The 15,713-nt window shown below is 43.1% G+C and overlaps 1 protein-coding gene across 3 annotated transcripts in view; it reads right to left on the bottom strand.

The window, feature by feature from the left end:
* Window positions 1-953: 953 nt before the first annotated feature.
* Window positions 954-15,713, bottom strand: part of plpp3 (phospholipid phosphatase 3) — a 30,711-nt gene continuing 15,951 nt past the window's right edge. For all 3 annotated transcript variants that reach the window (XM_020081283.2, XM_020081284.2, XM_069522360.1), the window contains exons 3-7: window positions 14,012-14,104; window positions 13,329-13,516; window positions 13,178-13,235; window positions 9,129-9,305; window positions 954-3,196 (exon numbers count right to left, since the gene is read on the bottom strand). In XM_020081283.2, coding sequence (XP_019936842.1) covers window positions 3,068-3,196; window positions 9,129-9,305; window positions 13,178-13,235; window positions 13,329-13,516; window positions 14,012-14,104 — 645 coding nt within the window. In that variant the 3' untranslated portion in view covers window positions 954-3,067. The remainder of the gene's footprint in view (window positions 3,197-9,128; window positions 9,306-13,177; window positions 13,236-13,328; window positions 13,517-14,011; window positions 14,105-15,713) is intronic.

The following is a 15,713-nucleotide window of genomic DNA, read 5'->3' as shown; positions in this document are numbered from 1 at the left end:
CCCTCTCCTTCCAAACATGAAAAAGAACCTGTGGTAGCTTCAGTTGTCATAAAAACTGGTGTTTAGTTTGTCCAGTCTGGACTAATGTAAAATACATGGCGGCCTCAGTAGAGAGGGTCCCCTCGATGTAAATATAAAGTATTTACACATAACGGGCCTTTTCTGGGGTAAAAAAAAGTACAATTCATACAATTTAGATGAAATGAACTAGTGAAAACATCATGAGGATTATTCTGCATTAAATGTCTGCCAATAGATCCCTGTCACCTAAATCTTACACTCTGGACCTTTAAGTGGGGATTTCCATGTAGCTTTTGGAATTTAAATCATTGTATTTCTGCTGTGTTTCTATGGGGTCTTAAAAAGGCTAAAAAGAAATGTATTAACTATTACATACTGGATCCTAAATGTATTTAGGTAGGTCTTAATTATGTTAATTAATAAAATAAGCTACTTCTGTCGTGCTTTAAAATTAGTTTTGAGTGTTTTGGCGGCATGCATAGCTTGTAATGTCTCTGTATAGATAACTCGCACAAATATTAGCAGGAAGTCATTCTAAACTGAAAAATGATGGATACGTATAATGTCTCTGCCTTCAGTTTGAGAGATAACGAGGTGTTTTTCTCTACAACTCTACTTCACCTAATGTTTACTTATGGGCAAGTGTAAGTGTGTCTAAGACATTCTTAAGATAATCCTGATTCTCATTTGGATATTGGTCTTAAACTGTCTTTTAAAAGATATTAAAAAGTCTTCAACTTAATTTGTTGCAAGCTGGAGAAACCCTGTTTTAAGGAAGTCGATAAACAGCAGTTTATTATGCACATGTGGAAAGCAAATGCTCTCCAGCAATAAGACAAAAGACACAGATTAAAAATAAAATCCTCCACTAAACCATGCAAAACTTAAAAACCTTTAGTCAAAATGCAAAACGAAGTCAAAACCAACCAAAGTTGTGTTCATAATGAGCTTTTTATTTAAAAGCACATGTATTAGAGCTAAGTACATTTTGCAGAAAAAAACAGCATTGCTACTATTTCTTTTGTACAAAAAACAAGACAATACAAAAATACTAATATTGAATTTTAATACAATTGTGGATGTATTTTTTTGAATGCATATTACAAACGTAACTATAACAATCTACAATAGTTATCTAGATACAAAAATCTGTCAATCGATGCTTTTGAAGCAGCACTTTATAAAGAACACAGGTCTGTAATCATAGTGGATATATCTAAACATGTTAAACAAATATCTTACAGAGTTAATTTTAGTCATCTATACATTATTTATATATTTATAAAAAGATAGTGAAACGGCTTTGTGAAATGATAGGACGGACTATACGATGAGAAAGATGTGCAACATGAGTATGTTGTTGGAGGAGGATGTCTGAGTAGGCTGAAAATGATTTTTCTGGTTCTGTACAACTGTTAGTGATTATACGAGACAGGCTATAAACATACAAGGTTAAAGATGAGAATAAAAATTAGATCCACAGGTTGTTTTTTTCTAACGTTCACCTGCTCTCTCGCTCTCTGACACACAGTGGCACACGCACACAGACACACGCACATAAACACACAGACTTGGCACAGCTGACAGTGTGTGTGTTTCATTCGACACACTGTTTATCAAGAGGGGGTTTCAAAGGGCACAGCGCTCAAACATATTTACATACACAAACACAAGATGTACATGTACAAGTACAAGCGTACCCACACAAGCACAAGAGTGTACAGGACACACACCCACACACATTGACACACAAACATCCATTGCCAACGAGTGATTGGGTGGGTGAGAGGCCCCTCCCTGCCAGCGGAAAGAGCCTCAATCAACCCAAAATAATGTGCCAGCTTAGCTGTAAATTATCACCCTCTTTCCACGGCGACAGACCGCCCCACCCCCCCCTCCCTCTTCACTGTGCGCACCCGTTTTCTCTCCCGTTCAGGAGGCTCAACAGACGGCCCCAGCACCAGAGAGAGGCATGGCACAGCCATGTCTCTTGTACAGGTGCTGGAAGGGGACTGCTGTGGGATCTGTCTCCCTCCCTCCACAGAAAATATCCCTGCTTTACTATATCTAACCCTCAAGAAATGCAACATCCCGGGTTAAGGCTGCACTGACAGTCCGATACTAAAAAAGCCTGACGTGCTGAATCAGGAGACAGAGGTACATGAGGTTGGAGGGCTCCGCTTTCTAAACTTTTGAAAAGAACCTGCTCTGAAAGATGCTGTATGGGCCTAAAGAGATCAGTGTGTGATCTTTGCAGGGGCAGAGGAGTTATTGTTATTAAAGCCACTTCATCCGGCCCGAGGATGAAGTCTTGTGGGAGGACCACACTGGGCTCAGTTGGCTTTGAGTAGTCGGTATTTCTGTCTCGTGGATGTCAGCATCGTCAAACTTTCTTTCAGTCAGACATCTCAGGCAGCGAGTGGTGATAATGGACAATGGACTTAAAAACAGTGCTGTAAGTTATACTTTTCTATAATGTTAATATTTCTATGCTGCTAGTTATTGCAGTAATATCCTTCCTGTAGCTAAGGAAGTTGTTGTCCAACAGCATTCCAAGGCCACAGAGAGTTCAGAGAGGAGGCGTCGCTGAAACTCCCTCCCTCCCTGGGCAAGGGGTTTGTCTTTTTTTTGTGTCTCTTTTCTTCATTTTCTTCACAAGTGTTTTCCCTTTATGTGGTTACACTTCTATCAAACCTCCACACCCTCAGCTCTGTCTGTCAAGTCATCAATTTCTTAATTAATTTTGTCTTCTAGCGTCCAATTCCTTTCTGTTTGTGCTCAAAAACAATGGGCTCAAATGTTGTTTAGTAGTTAACGTAAACGTAAATAACAAGTCTGGATAGTGAGAGTGGACTCTGCTGTGCAATTCTCAAATCTGACACCCTAGTCCACAAAGTGCCTGACGGGCACTTCAAAAAGGGGTGGAGGAGGAGGATGCCATTTGAGAAGCAGCTACAGTCTCTCGTCGCTACATTCTACTGTCCGATGGGAGGCGAGCAGCGCTGTGATTGGCTCCTCGATCACAGGAAAAGAGGTGCGGCCTCTCTCACACCATGTTGTGGTGATTGTTCCTCTCGATGATGTCGGCCGAAGGCAGCAGCTCCTTCTTGATTGGGGAGGGTGGGGGCGTGGCCGGCTTCACCCTGGGCTTGAACAGGTCTGACACGTAGAACACCTGGTGGACACACAGCAGAACAGCAAGGTCAGAAGAAGTACAACAATAACTGTGTATTTAACACCATTATTTAATTGGACATGCATGTGTCTGATTTGTAGTAAAGTTTCAATGTAAATGTACCACAGCAGGAGAAAGCCAGGGTACTGTTGTAAAGTGCATAGAGGATGTTGAACCTTTCTCCTTTCATTGTCTCGTAGAGACCATTCTCCACTGGTCAACAAACCCACCAATAACCACTCAAATCTGTTTTTTGCAATGTGAATGGATACAATAGGCATTCACTCCCAGATCAAATTACTCAGTAGACAGGTTTTTATCTGCTTCAGCTCCAATCTGCAGTAATAGAACTGTAACACCAGGGTGAAGATGTTAATTTGGCAAGACTGCGAAGTGAGTGAGCGCCTCAGTTTTTTGGTGCGAACTCCTCTACTGGTAATGGAAAAGAGTCAATCACCCTAGAGGGGGACGACCCTGCTCTGTGGTTGCCTGGCCTAAACAATGTTCCTTGAAGGATCAGACTGGCCAAGTTAGAGTATAAAGCTTGTATCATTAAAATGAAATAGATGGTTGCAGATCCTGAAGTCGCACGGTGGGCAAACCTTAGTGACTTGACCTTGAATTGGGCGACCATGAGCGGTGGAGTGACATGTGCCCTTTAATGCTGATTGAAGAACAGACCTCATTCTCTGCCACCATCTTTAATGTGCATGAAGGGAGTTCAGGCTGAAGGGCATTGCTGTTGGTCTTTTATGAACTGTGAGCTCGTGACAACATGCTGTAATGAAATGTTCTCGACCACCTCCCAGCACGCTACATTGTGCAATTTTTATTTAGTAACACCCTGTCCAATTCTCTATTAAATGATGCCGTTCGGTGAATTCCCCTTATACATCAACGCTGATGTCAGTCTGCCCTGCACGGCTGGTGAATGACAGAAGAGTGAGCGAAGAAAAGGCTGAGATCCTGATGACATCATCAAACAGGAAACTGGGCAGGAGCAGACAGGAAGTGGGACCATGGAAACGAATATCCACTGTAACAGTGGATTCCCGTTTGCACTTACAGGGGTCTGGGGTCCCTCTTAAGCAATAGTGGCTTCAGCTGTGGACTAACACACATAATTGGCAGACAGAGAAGCTTTTCCCTCCAAGATGCTGCCATTAGATCCTGTCATTACTACTGGACAGTTCAGGGTTCATCTTTGGATTTCTGGGAAAACGTCTCGCATGTAGTCAGCGATCTATTTCTATAACAAAGACTGTCTCATTCCTAGTGGTGGGCTCTGGAGAAACACATCTCTTCTATAACAGCTTGACATTTACTGATTATAAAATGACCCTTATTGCTGACCTCTGACTGACACATGACATCACATGTACATATAGCACACAGCTGCCGTCATGCTTATAAATGGGCTCATTGTCTGTACAGTCATTAGTTTGTGTAGCATGTTTGTTACGTCATATATGGTATATTGTATAAGATATAATTATGGGAGTGTGGAGAGATATGAGGTGGAGTCATATCTATGAGAGTCACCCAAGTCGTCATGGGAAACATTGTGCACTCATTTCCCACCCGGATGCTCCGCAGCCAATCACAACAGGCCCTGTTTGTCGGTTCACCCAACTGCCAACCCATCTCCGCTAAATGCCACGCTTATCGGGACAGACCGCTTCCTCTTCATGCAATATACACACACACACACACACACACACACACACACACACACACACACACACACACACACACACACACACACACACACACACACACACACACACACACACACACACACTCACCAGTATCCAGGCCTATTATGTTGAGTGATGCAAACTCAGCCGAAAAAAACAGCACAAAGGCTTGTATGTACATACAACACTGTTGCAGTTCCCTTATGTGTGTTGTAGTTGCAGGTTGCTTTGCTCTCACCTTCTGCCCTGTTCATCAAAAACCAGCTCAGCTTCAAGTCAGAAGACTGAGCTTCTCTTCATCATGTGAAGCCCCCATCTGCATCTCTTCTTTTTATGGTATTGATCATTATCTCAATGTAGGATGAACCTCAGTCACTGTGGACAGTTCAGCTATCTCTATGCTCCACCTGCTGATTTGTTCTCTTCATCAAATCACAACCTGACATGCTCACCCTGAGCCATTCACCTGTAAGGTGTCAAACTCTCCTCCTGTCACTTAGCTAGTTATTGTTCTTTACAGTGACCACTGAGGGACCCACCTCCACACCTGTGCCATCCCTCATAACCACCACCAGTGTCCAGGCTCCAGGCGGATGCATCTAATTCATACGACTGCTTCAATGGTATTCTACTTCTTTCTGTGGTCTTCGTGGCCAAGTGTACTTTTGTTTAACATTCATTTTCATTTCTTATTTGATTCTCTATAAGTCCCTTCTGATTGAAATATATACTACTTCTTCCTGAATTTCAGTCTTGGCCTAATTACGGATTTAAGGATGTAACACAGCTGAGACTGACAAAAACTGTTGGGATGCATGTAGGAATTGTTTGCATTCAGGTTTGAGATTTAAGGCTTTACTTTTTTCAAATGCTGCAGAAGGTATGTGTTTGTGTGCGTGCATCCCTGTGTATTTTTGACAATTAAAATGTCATGTGAGAAGAAGCTGAGTCACACAGGAAGTTGGCCCTTTGTAGGAGCTGTGGCTACAAAAAAACCCACATTACTCACCAGTACCTCTTTTGTATTTCAAAGAATAAAAAATGGATCTGTTTGCACGCATATGAAACCAACTATGAATATGTATAAATATGCAGCCTAACCACACAATATCCTGCATCTGCATTAATATAAGTCGAAAGATCTGTATAGTTTTACATTTTCACTGTGTGGTGCTGGGAAAACAGTTGGCTAACATGTGACACAGTGTCTATTTGAATGTGTGCATACGTTATAAAAACAAATGTTTATGTAAATTTAGAGACTCCAGTTGTCTGTGGATTGATAAAGACGACTTCCTGTCTCTACACACAAGTTCACGGACCACACAGAAACCACTGCAATGTGCACCGAATGTCTGAAAGTGTTTAATCCAGAGTTGGGGGGAGATAGCATCTTCTCACCTCCCCCTCATTTTGAAGCCTGACCCCACTCCTCTCCATTGTGACAATGACCCTGGAAAAACAAATGAGCGCCGCACTAGCTTTCTCTCTGTGACAGCTGTTTCCTGCAGGTTTTCCGTCCGCTCGACCTTTATTACAACACGTGTTAAAATCTAGGTCACTGTGTCTGATAGGAAGTGCCAGGTACAACTTTCTGTTGTGGTGCGCCCCATTCTCTGTCTTGTACTTATGGTCCAGAGGGTTTCTCTCAAAGCATACCCTCACCAACAAAGACTTCAAATCTGCAAGTATCAGACTCAGACACTGTCCATCATCAGATATATGGGGCATAGACTGTGTATAAAAAGTGGATGTAGGTTCCAGCTCTGAAAGATGAAGATGATGTGAAGTGCTTAAAAGTACAATACCTCAGTGATCCAGAAGGGGATGTTGACAAGAACTCTCTGGCTCCATAGATGGCAATTCAAAAAAGCCAACTTCTCTTCTAAGTCAATAACCTGTATGAGTCATTATGGTCTCATTCATTAAATTAATTCCTTCCTATCAGTGTTCTGGTGGTCCATATGAAAATAATGACAGAAATAATGAATGAATCAGATATTAGGGCAAAAGAGCTGTAGGTTTGTGGGCATGTTGGTTTGATTGACACACAGATGTCATGGATGATTGACAGGTAGCTGTTCAGATGGCACAGACTGAAGAGTGATTTGGATGTGGACAAATTTAATGCTGCAACTTACGATGAACCACTTACAACAAAGGCTACAAACGTTACAAATCTAGCATGTCACTATATATATGTGTGTCCTTACTCAGTGGGGGGGGGTACACTAGGATTAAAGAATTAACATTAGCCTGCAGGAACCTACAATAGCAGACACAATAGCACACTTATAGCACACTTCTCTACAGACAATAGCTGAAATGTGCTTGGACAGGAAGACACTTTTCCACGGGGCCACATTACTCATCATGTGATGTTCAGAACAACTGTTCACAACTACACACTTGGGACTGATGTGCAAATCCTCTAATGTGTCCCTTTGTTCCTCCAATCAGACTTTTTGAATCGATGACAAGGACGCTGTCAGTGTTTGGAGACTTTCTTGTGTGTACTAGACTCAGGCAGGATCAATGGACCACATTACCCAGACTGCAATTGGGCTCTTAAACACAACAACAAACACTGTCTTAAATGTCTTATGCGACTCAGATGATTCCCAGTGGCCAGTGTCCTCAAATGTGCTATGTTGGAGTTTGATTGTCATTGAAATAATATGGGATATGATGTATATACATTTAGTAACTCTAAAAGGAGATATTTAAACACTGTCTAAAGTGCTGGACACGTCCCAGAGTGGCAAAATATATTCACTCTGACAGGATTTCTAAGTGTGAACTGGTTCTTTTATTCTTACATTTAAAAGAATGATGACTGAACTTGTGCACTTCTTAACTCCGGGATGTTCACACTTTGATCCAATACGTAGAACACAAAGGATTTTTCCCTCCTCTATCCTGCTTCCACTCATCCCCTGTCAGGTCCTTTCTGCTCCACTGCTTACTGAGGGGCTGAAGTCGAGCTAAAGTACTCACAGATGTAAGTTTCTACTGAGACTGGGCAAATGAGACGGGGCGTCAAGGATTGTAAAACTAGCCCCATCGGTCAGGGTTTGACTACAGTATGTATCCATGTGGCTATGAACAGTGTGACTATGTGTGTGTGTTTTCTCTGTGAGGGTTGTGGAATAGTTGAGTTGGATAAAACCAACACTTGTATTGAGCCAAGATGGAGACAAGGCTCCTCACTCCTGTCACTTCCTTCCCTTCACACCTCAGGCTCACACACAAGCATATTTCTGAAAACATTGATATTTCTACTAGTCATAGCTGATGTCGTCCAGGAGCTACACTCAGCTGGAGCAGGGTTAGTGTCTTTTGTTACTGATTCCTGCCCAGGGTCCACTTTGGATCCTTCAGTAATCCTGGCATTCAAGGACCCTGCGGTGCGGAGCGTGAATGTGTGCGTGAGTGTGCGTGTGCATTTCAGCTGTGCCAAGATCTGCCTAGGCGCCACTACTGAGGTCTTGCTGAATTTTATGAATCTAATCCTTTCCACGTTCATGATTTGGATCCTGTAGAAAGGTAAAGGTTTATGTGTGTGTGTGTCTGCACATGCACGCAAGTGTGTGCATTAGTGTGTTTTTCCATACTTTTCCCAGAGGCAGCAGAGTTTAGCCAGGGCCTGCTGTGCTGATAGAACGAGAGCCGCCAAATAAAAACCCCCAAATAATTAACAACCTCATTCCTGTTTCAAAGGCTAATCCTCTCTCTCTCTTTCTCTTACTCACTTGCTCTCTCTCTCCCTCTCCTACTCCCTCTCTCTCTTTTTACACTGCTTTTTTTCCTCCCAGCCCCGAATTCAATTTTCTTTGGCTCCACGGAGCTTAGTGTAATGATGAGGGTTACTAAAATCATCTGGCAACCGCTGTGACAATGTGTCACAAAAGTAGTGAAGGAGGTTTGCAGAGTATGGCTTCACACTAATGCAGAGACACACAAAACAACACGTACACACTCCTGAACAACGGCTCCAAGCAATGTGTTATTCATTAAGGGGAATCAGATTCTCCTCACTTCACCGCCTGCTCCAGTTCTGCTTTTCACAAAAAAACTGAACAGAAAATGGGGAGGCAAACTTGATGTGAAGTGTGGTCCGTCTGTAGGATCCCAGTGGTTTGTTAATGGAAAAGGTTTAAGCTTCAGACACTTTCTGTCACATTTTTATAGTTTGAGTGTCTTGTGTGTTTTGTGCATGTGCTGTGTGAACTTACTATGCAGTAGGCCACCAGGGCTCCCTGCACAAAGCCTGCCAGGACATCAGTCGGGTGATGCTTGTGGTCGGAGACGCGTGACAGGCCGGTGTAAAACGCCATCATCAACAGGGTAAACTGGAGCAACGGGCGGAGGAGACGAGCACCGCGCCATGTAAACCTGGACTGGAGGTAGAACTGTAGAGAAGGAGGGAGGAAAAAGACAGACAATTTTATTACTTCTGTTAATGCAACAGTAATATGCATATGTACTGTGTAAATGCTCTGACATACATGTTCTTAGCGTGTCTATGATGTAAAACATGTAATCCACATTATGTTCTTGATGGGAGTATCTATGTTAATGTCAGCAATGACCTGAACCCTCACACACACCTGCCTGGAAATTTTCATTAAAGTCATTACGTCTAACACGTGCTGCCTTTTCAACTCTGCACCTGCACCTGCAGTGTGTGTGTGTGTGTCTGTCTGTGTGTGTGTGTGTGTGTGTGTATGTGTGTATTATAACTCTATAAGAGGTCTAGACTGAATCAAAGTGGGCAGGCGTGACAGACCCACAGTAAAACACATCTCTTTCACAAACAGACACACACACTCGCCTGAGACCCGAACATGACTGATTCAAGGTTCAACATCCCAGCTGTAAAAACAACACAACCACAGAGAGCCACTGAAATACACACACACACATATATACATGTAATCTGCGATGCATGTTTCAACACTGTTGGGATGAACTCTCTACCCTCTATTAAAGTAAATAGAGGATATAGCGGATGCACCCTCTGCTCTGCCTGTAGCAAAAAAAGTTTTCTATGTCAGAATGAAGACTGAGGAGAATGAAAACAGGAACAACTGTCCAAGGCCACTCCAAGTCACTGTGGTACCAGTGCACATACATGCAGAGCTTCTCTTTTTTTAACCACGCAGAGTGGTGAGGTCAGCCCAGGTTCTCCAGGCATCCTGTGTTCATGCAGAACTCATACCCTTAACTTCCTGTCTCTCACACACAGAGACAGAGAGCCTGGGAGCGCCGGCCCTCTGTCAAGGTCTCACCAGCCCAAACATTCAGGCTTGTGTCTTTTAATCAGCTAGGCTAACAATACCTACACACAGTGCCACAGTTCCTCCCAGTAACACCCCATTCAGTACACGGCCCGCCGTAGGTATTGGAGTAATCCCTCACACTTCCTCTACGACACTCCATCATTGTTCTTCTCCTTACAGAAGCAAAGGAAGTAATCCCTCCCATCCCTTCCAGTCGTTCGCACTCCTCCCTAGCAGGGATGTTTGGGCTTCAGGCTTCCTCTGCAGTGGTTCTCAGGTAGTAGGTAAGGACTCCTGATAAGTACTTTAGTCCAACATCCTGCAACCACGAACGCAACATCCTAAACCTCTCAATTTAAAGACAGCTTTGATGGAAGATGCAAAAGTGAAAATTAGCACTCGAACGTACAGTCTAAACAAGGAATTACAGCCAGTCAACTAGACCCTATCTAACTGTAAACCCAGATAACCTGTCTGACCCTGATTCAGCAGAAGCAGAACGTAAGAAAGTGCAACGACTCCTGTTTAACTCCCACACAGACTCAGGCATCTGCCTTTTCTGACCTGAGCCATCTTCCCACAAATTTTTCGGCATGTCTTAAAGTTAGATCTGAGGAAAACAACAATAAAACCCAACAACAGAAGGAGTCCCAGTAGATTTCCCATGACAGAGGAGGATGAGAGCGACACAAAGTCTGGTGGTTTCTGAAGGAATCCAGCTCATTTCAGTGAGATCTCTCTCCCTTGCTCTCTCAGTGTTAAATGAAACAAGTTGCACAAACACAACAAAGCGGGAAAGAACGAGAACTGCTCTGGTTCACGCCATGCTGTGAGAAAAAGGCATAGCTGTGGTTACGAGCATTTATATCACAAACATGTTGGTTTTTATTCATCCAACATGTCTCAGTGATAGCAGGCTCGGCAGAGGAGCAACCACAATAAGATCACAGCTCTTTTCTAGTGTGTCATGTTGTGTGCACATTAGAGAAAAGACGACTGTTGACTCTCAGCTCAAACCACATAAGTTGACACACATAGTGATCGTACAAGCTCCACAGGAAACAAAGTGATTTGATATATGACAGTCAGCTAATGAGTGGGAGCCAAGGGAGAAGGTGACAGCCACACTATGACAACGGAATCTTTGAACATTTTTGTTACTCAGAATTTCTGGTTGAGCAATAGATGAGAAAGCCGCTTGCACCCATATTTAGCATATAAATTTACATTTACCCCATAACTGTACATACAAACATTTTTCAAGTATCCTCACTCCATTGTACTTACTTACATGTTCATATTGCTTGTAGTATCTTTAAAAGTAATCAATAACAAGGAGGGAATTGGTTCACTGATCAAATCAGAATGGGCAGGTAACATTAGACTCCGCCTCCTGCAGAAAAACCTGGAATGAATTCAGAGGAAGCCGACTCTTTTACTTTTAATACTTAAAGTATATTTGAAATAAAGTACTTACTTACTTTTACTCAAGTAGAAACGTTATTGTAGTACCTTTACTTTCACTTGAGTTTACTTTTGTCTCTTTATCTGTACTTTTATTTCAGCAAAATGTTTGAGTTCTTCTTTCACCACTGATTATCTGGAAGCCTACATACAATCTTTGCATTAATTTTCATTGGTGATACACCCACAGCTAGAAAATAAACTGTCAGAGTTTATCCATCTTCATGTTTTCTTTTGAATTCAATTTAGATTTTGGTTGTTTGTAACACCAGGGGGACACGAGAAGGAACACAGGAAGAAAGTTGTAACTGTGGAGGGAGGTTCCGTGAGTAAAAACATTACATCACATGACGTTTTTCAGCTGGTAAAAACAAAACAAGCCACAGAATCCCTTTTCCACTAGGAATGCTGCCACTGTGGGCAGTGGCACTTTGTGTCAGGCTGGTTCAGTATTCCAAAACATCAACTTCAAACTGCTGCTCCCTCGCTTCTCGTGTTTGCACCACCCTCCTCTGGCTATGGTCCGGAGCTTGCCGCAGCTGGAACACTGTTCTCTGACTTGTGTGTGTGTGCGTGCGTGCATGCGTGTGTGTGTGTGTGTGTGTGTGTGTGTGTGTGTGTCACTGTGGTCTGGATGCAGCACATCTCTGTTCCCTCTCTGCTTTTTCCCCTGCTTTTTATTCATCTCTTTTCCCTGGTCTGACCAGAGTGATGCTGTAGGTTCAAGCAGAGGCTGGGAAATACCCACAGCAAACTCTCACTGCATAACAATGCACTACAATAAACCAGGACTTTTACTGTGTGAGAACCAAGAACACCTCGAAACCAAACCTGGGTCAGCCGAACCCAAGACAAAAGCCCATAAAGATATATTATGAATGAATCACATATCTTGGGTCAGTTGGTTTGCCTGGAACACATCATGGAATAGACTTAGTGTGCATTGTTATGTTTTCTACTTCTTGTCCTTCATTTCAGATAAACTAAGAATGGGATGTTCGATCTATTAAAATAAACAAAAAATGTATATGTTGATTTACATATGGAGCAGCAATTTGAGATCTTATAAGTGGTAATCTTGGGAGCTATCAGCTGGCAATTGTGTGTGTGTGTGTGTGTGTTTCATAAAGTGTTTGAAGCCTGAAATGCCTCTAGGGCGCTAAGCTCCACCAGACACCCTCAACAGGTGGAGTGAGAGATGGAGGGAATAGGAGAGGACAGGAAGTGAAGGTGCAGCTGCTCTAAAGAAAACAGGTGGAATGCATTCATCCATCCCTCCGAGGAATGAGAAAGGAGAATAGAACTCTTCATAAACTGAGAGAGGAGGAAGAGCAGAGGAGGAGGAGGTGCAGATAAAGTGAATAAGAACAATGTTTTGTTTTTCCTCAGACAGTGATTCCCCAAATTAGAGACCAGCCTTCTTTCCATGACTCCCTCTACAATCTGTAAACCATTGTTTCTGTGGCTCTCAGCGTGTGTGCTTGCATGAAAGTGTGTTTGTTTGGAAATGTGTGTGAGAGGGGTCGATGGTTACTTACAGCCAGGTAGAGCATGGTGAACATTGAGAAAGAGGCATGTCCTGAGAAGAAGGATTTCCTGAGGAGAGAGGGGTGATTTTCAGTCAGTTTTTTCAACCCTATCAGTTTGTCATTTCTTGGATGTGGCAGATCAATTGGTGTTGACACAAACCTGGCCTCCTGAACATCACTCTCGTCACCAGTGCAGGTATAGTTGGTGATGTATCCCAGTGAACAGTTGATGGTGGAGAGGTCTGGCCTGCACACATCTATAAAGTGGGGTCTCATGCGACCCACCGACACCTTGGCGATGTCTGTGAATGACTGGCTGACCGCACAACCGAAGAGAAACACACCCATCTGCAAGACAACACACATTTATATGATAACATAAGATCAATGCAGACGTCCATAAATTACATTTAGCTAAGCCCTGTCCCCTTTACTCTGGAAAATGTCTGTCTTTCACACATGAAGAATGCAGCAGGACATTTTCTGGGTCTGATGCATTCATAACAACATGAACATTTAGGCATATTCAGGTGAGGGGTGGCGTCTTGGTATTTGTTTGCAGCACAGCAACACCGGCCCTTGTGACCTAAAGCTCTTGAATCTTCATCTACGTGTATGATACCTCTTTTTCCTCAATTACGCATGCAGTGCTTGTTAGAAACATCAACCCACCCACTCGCTCGCTGTTAATTTTCTGCATATTTTACTGCTATGTTCTCACATGGGCTCGATTAGACATTTTACTAGGGTTTTCAGAAATGTCCAGGGCAACTGATAACACTGGACATTAGCGTTCTCACATAAAGCCCTCCTGAAAATGTTCAGGAGAATGTCCGGACTGACCTGTTTATAGAGAGCGGCAACATAGGGATTCCCGACGAAAGACTTGGTTCCCTCATGTAGCTGGTGAATCCTGAAGCATTCCCCAATCACAATCTACAAGAGAGGATTGGTTTTAGAAATGAACACAGATCACAAATGAAAGATGAGAAATCTAGCTATATGATGCTGTTGAATCCTAAAGTCTTATGTACTTATAGATGCAGGTAACCATGCAGTACAACAGTAACTGAGTCTGAGTGAGTATCATGCAGGAAATCTGATTTAATGCCAAGCTGAGGTCAGATGGAGATGGAGAAGAGTGGATGTGAAAAGCACACACAAGAAATGAGAGACAGAAGAAATGAGACAGACAGACATATAGGATGAGCGTGGCCTGCCTTTCCGTCAGGCAGTGTGGATGTGAGGTTACAGAGGGGTGGTGATGCTCTGCTCGATGTTATGATGGGTTTTTATTGGGGAATATGAAGGATAATAAGGGAGAGCACGATGGAAAAAGTAGAAAAAAACAAAAAAACACTGTGAACTGGGTCAATATCTAAATTATGCTGGACTAGACTTTGATATGAGGAGGATTTACATCAGAGTAATGCGGCTTAAATGGAGTGGACGCTGACTCCTCTGGTATTCCAGGTGGTTTTAAGTAGTGTTGGGCCCCATGAAAAGACCACATCTATGCGGACGGGGCTTATGCCAATCCAATGCTCAAGGCAGGGAGGTGTCAATCATATCTTTACCTACCACCTGGGGTATGTGACTGACAGACTGGCAGCTCTCCACCACTAACCACAGCTCTTTTTCCTTCCTCTGTCCACACAAGGCTTCAGTCTTCAGTCTGACATCTCACCCAATCTAACAGGATAATATTGACCTGCTCACCTCTGAGCCAGTGGACAGTACTGCGAACGAGAACAGCACTAACGTACTGTACTAGGAAACGTACTGTCTGCATATATTCACCTGCATCTTGTGTGTATTGTTAGGCTTGATAAACACACTGATCCTGCCTATTGAGTGGTCAGCTTGCAGGCTCACAGCCAGAAGAAACAAACATGGTGGGATGTTAGTTTGTGTATGTGAGCTATTGTCAATGGATGCTCTGATCTAAGCAAAACATTAGAACCACATGAGGCTGATAAAGGCAATTGAGGTTTATTTGACTTGTCAGTATTTGCACTCAAACCTCTCCTCCCCCTCTTTTCTTATCTCCCTGTGTGGACTTTAGAAACTTTGACATAAGCCCCTTTTAAATAGAGATCCTGCTATATTGCCATAAAGAGGACTCTCCATTGTACTGGCTTTGCTCATTTACATTAAACCAAACAAGGCCGGCACATTTCCACCCCTGTGTTTGATGTTAGATATCATGTCGGCATCTCCAAATAAAGACCATGATAGGATTATTGGGATCATCAGTATTTACACTTACAGGGCGCTATCCCACAGTTGCTCTCACAATGGAAACATGGCTTTTTCAGACATGGATAAACCGAGGAGTGGGATTTCCCTTGCAGTGGAGATAAACAAGAGGCCCAACTGGAATCTGCTCCCAGTGCATGTACATGTGCACATGTATATGTGTGTGTGGGTGTGCTTGCATGAGTGAGCATGTGTGTGATTTAAAGGAATGGTGTCTGCATGGCAGTAGACGCCGCTAATGGAACACAGCTGTGTGAGACACGCCAGCTTTGCCCACACGTGAACA

Source organism: Paralichthys olivaceus, chromosome 3, assembly GCF_024713975.1.
Source record: "Paralichthys olivaceus isolate ysfri-2021 chromosome 3, ASM2471397v2, whole genome shotgun sequence".
NCBI lineage: Eukaryota > Metazoa > Chordata > Actinopteri > Pleuronectiformes > Paralichthyidae > Paralichthys > Paralichthys olivaceus.
The sequence above is the reverse complement of the archived record's forward strand: the minus strand, read 5'-3'. Positions and strand labels throughout refer to the sequence as shown.